This window comes from Monoraphidium neglectum, assembly GCF_000611645.1.
Source record: "Monoraphidium neglectum strain SAG 48.87 unplaced genomic scaffold scaffold00533, whole genome shotgun sequence".
In the NCBI taxonomy this organism is placed as follows: Eukaryota; Viridiplantae; Chlorophyta; class Chlorophyceae; order Sphaeropleales; family Selenastraceae; genus Monoraphidium; species Monoraphidium neglectum.
Genome location: NW_014013095.1, coordinates 17,497 through 25,338, shown reverse-complemented (window position 1 = coordinate 25,338; position 7,842 = coordinate 17,497). Strand labels below are relative to the sequence as shown.

Sequence of the window (7,842 nt, the reverse complement as noted above, 5' to 3'; positions counted from 1 at the left end):
GGGCTCGGGCGGCTCAGTTGTGTGGTTTGTGGGGGGTCCCTCGCATGCATTTGGCTAGGCATCCACAGAAGTGGCCAGTGGCAACGAGGGTGCGGAGGGCGGCCGCACGCACAGCGATCCTGGGCGAGGCACACGCCCTCCGCGGGTGCGCACCTTTCTTCGCACGCTTTGCGTCGCCACCGGCGGCAGCGACCGCGGGCACCTTTTTGCCTTTCATTAGCTTCAAGAAAGGGTTGGATTTCTGCACCACAGACGGCGCCTTTGCAGAGGGTGCCACCGCTGCCGCGGCCGCCGGTGCGAAGCTGCCGCTTGCACCTCCGCTCGCTTGCGACTTTGCCGCTGCTGCATTCTGCTGCTTTTCGTCGATTGTGTTGAGCTGCTGGTGCGACTCCGCAGTTCGCTTGCCCTTGTCACATGGCTGCTGCTGCTGCTGCTGCTGCTGCTGCTGCTGCTGCTGCTGCTCCTGCTGCTGCGCGTTGGGCTGCGGCGGTGATGGCGGCAGTGGCGCAGCGCAAGCTGCTGCTTGGGAGCCCGCGGCACCGCCGTGCTGCGCCGGAACTTCTGCCGGCGGCAGTGGCTGCAGGGGATCCCTGTAGTAACCTAATCCTCGCCAGTCGCTCTTGAACACATATCCTAGGCGAGCCCCAGCAAAGGCGCGGCTCTGAACAAATTCGGCGGAGCTCGAAGGCGCTTGAGAGTCCATGATTGCAGTCGGAGCTTCAGAATTCACAAAGTATGCATCTTGCGCTCGTTGAAGATTCGCAGCAAACTGCGCCTCCAGCACACGCTGACCCGGGTGATGGTCCACACCATGCCATGGGGAGGCTGTGTCCCTTGCGTCGCAGATTACCGTATTGGGTTGGGCACAGCAGTGCACCCACAGGTGGTTGGTAGTACAAAAGGTGGCGGCTTGATGTCATGCTCGCTCTGGCGTCACGCCCCCGTACACCTGCTGGTTACCGTAGCAGGCCGACAAACACCATAGTCACCTCAAGGCTCTCCCCACCAACACTCCCACCCCAACCGCCACGCGCATTGCCTTGCGGCGCATGCATGTCATAAGTGTGCCACCAGGGGCAGGCGCGGCCAGCCGCCTCAGCTCGCGAAGGAGCAGGGGGCGAGAGCGGAGCTCGAGGCGAGGGCAGGCCCAGTGCCCAAGTGGTGGCTGGGGCCAGACCCATGCAGGTCCGTGCAGAGGGTTCGAGGCTTTGCAACAAGCACAGCTGGTGCACGCATCCAGAGAGAGTTGCGCGAGTCGCTGGGGCAAACGAAGCCCCGGGCTCCAATTTGACGTGGGCCAGCCGCATGGACGGCCAGCGCGACAGCAGGGAAGCTGCAGGCAGCAGGCTCACACACAAAGCTCGCGCCGCGGGACGAGTCATGCGCGTGTGACCCGCAAGAAGGCGAGGCCACCCGTGAGCCTAGCCTGTGGCATGGCTGAACGTCTGGAGCACACATGCACGCCAGCTGTCCAGGGGCCAGCAGGCGACAAATGGGCCACACTTGCTGGCACTCATGACCACGCTAGACGCACACCGTCCAGTATACATGGGCCCTGGGATGGTGGCTGGGGTCTGATGATTGGTGCCGCGGGTCGGGCTCCCGATGCGAGCGGCCTGCAAATCGAAGCGGCCACACACTTCAGTCACCTTGTCGGTTCCTTCAGGGGTGGCCGTCGCTTCCGGGCTGAGCGAGTGGCACCCGTCCCAGAAAGTTCCTGGCGATATTTTTTGCACAGAAATCGTCCCGGTTTTGCTCGACTTTTCGGGGCCCGGGCGTCACCGAAGTCACCGCCGAAAGTGAGAACAACGAGTGAGTGGTCGACCGGCCACTGAGGGATGGCATGCCGGGGTGAACAGGTCCACCGTGGTACCTTGCATCATCGTGCACACTTATTGGCTTGCAGTCAACCTGGGGTATCAGCAATACCACTGTTGACACGGATTCTCATCAGCCCAACCCCCCTGAGCACTTGCGGGTGCCCCTGTGGCGCGGCAGCCCACAGCGTGGGGTCCTAATTTATTCAAATTATAAATCAGTCGTCATCAGGTCCGTGGAGAGGCGGGTGAGAGTGGGCCACCCCGGCAGTGGGGCCAGAGGGGGGTGAGGGCGAGGGCCGAGCAGCTGACAGCCCGGGATAGTCGTCGGATGCAGGTCAACTCTCACTATCTGCCAATTATATGAGCTCATAAGTCTTTTTTCGCGCCCCTGCAGGCGGGGTGACAAGGGGACTATCAACCGCAGAGGCACGGCAACTGCGCGCGGCGAGCCTCGAGGAAATGAGGGCGACCACTGGCATGCTGGCTGTCCACCTCATTGCTTCGTCGGCTGCAAGCCTGAGCGTAGGCGGCGCCAGCAGGGGCAGCGGCACCCGCGCATCAGCCCTCCCCTCAGACGCGCACTGGCATGTTCACGCAGCCCGCCAGCAGCAGGAGCAGCAGGAGCAGCTGCAGCGGCAGGAGCAGCAGCAGCAACATCATCAGCAGCAGCACAAACACCGCAGCACGGAGCCAATGGCCTTCCCGCAGAGCATGTACGGCGGCCCGGCTGGCGCGCTCGCGCCCTGCCGCGAGGCCACGCCGCCCCCTGCGGCGGCTACGGCCGCCGGCTGCGGCTGCGGTTGCGACGGCGATGACGCGTCCCCACTCAGCTCCGGGACGCCCCTGCAGTTTCCTGGGGCATCGTGCGTGATTGAGGAGGTGGTGGACGCGCCTGCAGCGGCCCCGGCTGTCCTTGGCAAGCGCAGCCGCGCTGCCGAGTGGCCGTTGGACGCGAGCGCCGGCATGCTCGCCCAGTGGCGCGCAAAGCAGCCCGCGCTCTCGCCACAATCCCAACTGCGGCAGCGACTCCACATGCGGCAGCAGCACTGCGAGGCGCCGCAATTGCCGAGCGGCCCGGAGCGGCAGGCAGCTGCAGCTGCAGACGAGCAGCTGCAGGTGCAGCTCAGCAGCGGCAGCGGTAGCAGCACGTGCAGCACCTTTGCCGGGGACGCGGAAGGCATTGACTGGCAACTGCTTGCAGTGGCTCGCCATCAGCTGCAGCAGCAGCAGCAGCAGCAACAGCAGCAGCAGCTGAATATGCGCAGGCGCCTGAGCGCCCTCCGCGCCCCGGGCGCCGCGCCCCCACAGCCAGCGCGCGCACTGCTCGCGCCGCTCGACGCCGCGCTCGCCTGGGCGGGCGGCGTGCTGGTGGTCGAGGCCCGGGAGGTGTTCCTGCTGGCGCGCCACATGTGGGCGCGCGTGGAGGGCCGCGCGGACGAGCTGCTCCTCGCGTCCCTGGGCGCCTCCCAGCCCCACGACCGCGTGATGGTGCTCGCCGCCCTCTGGATCGCGAGCAAGCTCGAGGGCGGCCGCCGCTCGGTGGCCGGCGCGAGCCGGCTGTGCGCGGCGACGGGGCTGTCGAAGTGGGGGGTGACCTCTGTCGAGGTGCACCTGCTGCAGGTGCTGGACTTCAGCCCTTACCGCGGCTGGTGACGCGGCCACGCCTTCCGACGCCGCCAAGCCCGGGCGCCGGTGCATGGAGGTGGTTCACCCTTCCAATAGTTGCTGGGGGGCACAGGGTCTCCAGCATGCTCTATTACCAATGACGTTTCCAGCACTGTCATGCGATGAGGGCGCCGTTGGTGAGCCGGTCCTTTGCGGGCCGGCGCACGGGCGGGCCTGGAGCAAGCGTGCCTCTGTCCTGATGCGGCACAGGTGCCGCGGCTGCCACGACTTTTGCGGGAGGCGAACCTGACTTCTTGGCATGACACTTTGCGACAGTATTTTTTTGCGCACATGGGGGATTTGATGCCCTGTTGAGCGGCCCCTGCAGTACTTGTGTACAAAGCACGATTTGGAGGGATGATTCTGCTTTCAAAATTGCCAGAACCAAAACAGAGCCGGCGCAGCCGATCTCTTTCCCGCCCTTTTCAACTGCTCGCGGCCTGTTTTCTGGTGCGGCATTACAAATTCCTCCTGTCACATGGACTCGCCAATTCCCAATGACCTGCCGTCCGTGTCTCCTTTAACACGCCGAAGTTTTGAGGCACCATGTCACGTGCAGGGTGCGCACGTGCAGCGTGGCCCCTGTGAACGGCAGCGCTTTTATTAAGTTTTGAGTTCCGGGAACCTCCCGCGTCAACTGGAGACGTCGATTGCCCAATCCTGCCTGCCACTGCGTGAGCCGCAAGCCACTGCACCAGAGCCATTGGCCGGCGCTTCCTTCCCAAGAGCAGCAAGTCCACGCACTGCGCAATGACCCTTACGCCGGTTCACTGTCAACTCTTGTTTACCTGTTGTTGCCACGATTATCCCTGCCTCGGGGCTGTGCCTTGTGTGTAAAAACTAAAGTCTCGGCCGCACGCTGATAATTCTGCAAAAAGCGCTGGTGATGAAACTTGCAGGCTTTGAGAGGGGGCTGTCACGCCACCAGGGACAGATACACGCATACTACAGCACCAATGGGTGGTACCGGGTTGTCATAAGACTAGGTCAGCATTACTTTGAGCGCCAAAGAAGGTTTGTTAGGTTTCACATCACAAAGTGATCCTGGGTGAGTGGTGGTTCACAACAAGCGAACCAGCCCCACAACAACGTGAGAGGTTGGTGCAGCCAGGCAGATGAGCCACTCTTGCCTGAGGACAGGGTATGAGGAGTGCGTGCAGGCCGGGTGCCAGCATGGCAGTAAGGTGTTGCAGATAGAGGTGCGCAGCGAGCTGCATGCGCAAACAGCTGCCAGAGCAACGGAGACAGCCAGACCGGCTTCTGACGGTTGTGCGAACGGGCGTTCAGTGCGCATGTGTGTGTGCACAGGCCTTACTGATCTGAATTTTTGCGGCTGCGGCTTGGCAATGTACGGGTCCTGAGCCTGGGTATCAAGTGCAGCTCGAGCGGGCAGCACCACTACTGCTGCTGTTTCAGATTAAAGGCGATGTGACAAGGGTAGTCCCAGCGTTCCTGTGCTAAGGGGATCAGAAGCACCTATGTGAAGCAAAGTCGCCTTTTTCAGGGTGGTAGCGGTGGAGTGTGTAATCTGCCAGGGCTTGTTTTGGCAAGGGTGAGAGCTGCGACTGTGAACCAGGCATGCGCCGCAGGCCACTGCGGTATGTCAGTTGCCGCAGGCCCGCCAAGATTGGTGAAGGCCCACAAAGCTGCGATTCTGTGTACCCCTTCCAAAGCTGGCAACAGGAACACGGTGGTGCCAGTGCTCAGTTGTATGTGGACGACAAACCGCCGGGCGCGGGTGATGCGACAGGCAAGCGGCGCCTGAAGCAAGACACGTGGCGACGTGAATACTGGCAGTCGGACTGCGGGCAAGTCGGCGATGCATGGATTTGCAAAGGCGACAACGGATGTTTGGGGCCGCCTGCTAGGGGGAGGTGGGCCCCCCCTTAGAGCAAAGGGCACAGAAAGTGGTGGGTCTCAAACGATAGTGGGCCGCTGCTGTTATGCAACGGCAGTAATGAGGTTGCCATGGGGCGCACATCCGTGAGTGGCATCGGCAGTCCTGGCCAATGAGCCTGGTCCTGCCTGACACACGTCAATGAAAGCCAGTACATGGATGATAATTTTGGGTTGCAGTGCGTGCCGGAAGCAAAGGGGCCGCCGCCACGGCAAACAGCACCTGGAGTCACCCGTCCAGGGGAGGCTTGGGATGTTGAGGCGGAGTGCCTTGACGTAAAGGACAAAGCGGCCACTGGCACAGCGCCGCTACACGTCAGACACCGCTTTGCAGAGCAGTGCGTTGTTGCCCGGGCTGGCTGCCAGCTCCATGCATCGCACCCAGAGGGCGCCCTCGCTAGCGCTGCTTCAGACAATCCGGCGGGTGGGCGGCTGGCATGGGGCACGTGCGTGTGTCCAAATCAAGTGCGCTGGCCTGCTTTGAGATTGGCTGTGTGTGAGCATGAACATCCCAGGCAGAAACCCGCTGCTCGCAAGGGCCCCACCTGGAGGGCTTGCAGGTGGCAACAATAAAATTCACCATCCCCTGACTATATCCCGCCCGCCTGCCAGGGCGCGCGCCAACCGGCACCCGCTCCCCCAGAGCGATCACTTGGCGTTTGGCCACAGCCGGATGTTCTGCAGCCACTTGGCGCGCTGCCGCTCGCCCGCCACCGACACCGGCCCCACAGACGTGTGGGCGCCGTCGACGCTCGCCGCAGCGGGCTGCGGCAAAGCTGCACCCACTCCGTGCAGCTCGAGGCTGCGGATGTTGCCGGCCACCATCAGGGGTGAGCTGTGGGCGGACGCCTGCACCCTCTCCCCCTGAAGAGCAGCTGCAACTTTGACCTGCTGCTGCTGCTGCTGCTGCTGCTGCTGCTGCTGCTTTGCAGTCGCAGTCGCGACTGCAGCTGCTGATCCAGCAGCAGCAGCGTCGCGGCTGGCGGAAATGCCGGCCTCTATGGCCTGCAGAGCAGAGGGCGTCATGCTGCATATGTACTTGGCGGTCGGCGCCGGCTTCAGTGACGACGACACCGGCACGCATGCGCCGCCAGGCGGCGCTGCCTGCGCCGCGACTGCGCCCGCCCCCGTGCCTGCGCCTGCAACCGCCGCCTCCCCGCCCCGCGCGGCCGCGGCGCCGCCGCCCGTGGCCGCGCCCGCCGGCGCCGCCGCCAGCTGCCGCATCGAGCGGCGCGCGCGGAACGTGTCCACCCAGGGGTGCTGCAGCAGCTGCAGCACCGTCGGGCGCGCCCTCGGGTCCTTGGTCAGCGCCCCCGCCACAAAGTCCCTCGAGTCGTCCGTCATGGACCGAGGGAACGCCGGCGCGGCCGCGCGGATCCGCGCCTCCACCTTGTCGCGCGAGTGGTCGTGGAAAGGCGGGCAGCCGACGAGCAGCTCGTACGCGAGCACGCCCACCGCCCAGCTGTCGACGGTGGCGGAGTAGTGGAGGTGCGCCTTCTCCTTGTTCTCCTCGGGGCGGTTCTTGTAGGGGCAGTTGAGGACCTGGGCTCGGCGGCGCGTGTTTGTGCGCGTGCGGGGAGGCGAGTTCAGTGGCCACCCCTGGCGGCAGGGCCCTGAGTACTCTGTGCAGGGCCCCTTAGTTGCCGCGCAATGCAGAGGGCGCACTGCCGGGGCCAGCACAGGAGGGGTCAACACTTTCAAACCCCAGCTTTATCCGTGCTTTGCAGCGCTGACCCCCAACCCTGCACAGCCCTATCGGACCTCTGGTGCCATGTAGTCCAGGGTTCCCGCGCGCGTGACCGCGCGCTCCTGCCGCAGGTCGATCGCCAGGCCGAAATCTGAGTTGTTGAGGCGCCGAGCAGCAAGCGAGCCTCAATTGTGTGCATGGGAGGGCGTCCGCCGTGCTGAAACGCGTCGGTCGTGCATGGCAGGGGGGGTCGAAACGACAAGCAGGTTTGCCTGCTGCCGAGCTGCCGTCATGCTGACAGGGGTGGCGACTTGGGCAGCGAGGCCTGCGGCCGCCTCGGCTTGGCTAGCTTGCGCCGGGGTGCTTGCGGCAGGGCAACCGCGCAGGTCCCAACCGCTGCAGGGCCGAGCAGGGCCGAGCGAGAGGCGTGTGTGCATGGGCACATTGACCCACCGGCCAACTTCAGGCACATGCCGCTGGAGAAGAGGATGTTCTCGGGCTTGATGTCGCGGTGCACGATGCCGCGCGTATGCAAGTACTGGCGACGGGAAGTTGATTTGCGGTTGACAGGTGAGGCAAAGCGTGCATAATAGCGGCGGTTACACAGCAACCGCTCGGCAGGCAGAGCTCACGAAGGCAGCAAGCAACCGTGCCGGCAGCGCTCCGACGGTGACGCCACCCGGTTGCCGCACCCTGCTGGTCCGGTCCCACCCGGGCCCAACCCCTGGTCCGGTCCCCCCCCGGGCCCAACCCCTGGCGGTCCCCCCCCCCCGG

General features: G+C 64.5%; 3 protein-coding genes across 3 annotated transcripts in view; 1 reads left to right on the top strand and 2 right to left on the bottom strand.

Moving 5' to 3' along the window:
• Positions 1-153: 153 nt before the first annotated feature.
• MNEG_4006 (hypothetical protein) lies at positions 154-703 on the bottom strand (the record flags this gene model as incomplete). Its single annotated transcript, XM_014047523.1, has 1 exon — positions 154-703. A coding segment is annotated over one exon (550 nt), but the record flags the coding sequence as incomplete, so codon positions are not given.
• Positions 704-2,297: 1,594 nt separating this feature from the next.
• Positions 2,298-3,473, top strand: MNEG_4005 (hypothetical protein; the record flags this gene model as incomplete). Its single annotated transcript, XM_014047522.1, has 1 exon — positions 2,298-3,473. One exon carries the CDS (start codon positions 2,298-2,300, stop codon positions 3,471-3,473), a length of 1,176 nt encoding a protein of 391 aa, XP_013902976.1.
• A 2,556-nt stretch (positions 3,474-6,029) lies between these two features.
• The window catches only part of MNEG_4004 (aurora kinase, other), a gene marked incomplete at both ends in the record, with an annotated part of 3,554 nt that continues 1,741 nt past the window's right edge, over positions 6,030-7,842 (bottom strand). Inside the window, 3 exons of the mRNA XM_014047521.1 lie at positions 6,030-6,923; positions 7,143-7,219; positions 7,522-7,606. Coding sequence (XP_013902975.1) covers positions 6,030-6,923; positions 7,143-7,219; positions 7,522-7,606 — 1,056 coding nt within the window. The remainder of the gene's footprint in view (positions 6,924-7,142; positions 7,220-7,521; positions 7,607-7,842) is intronic.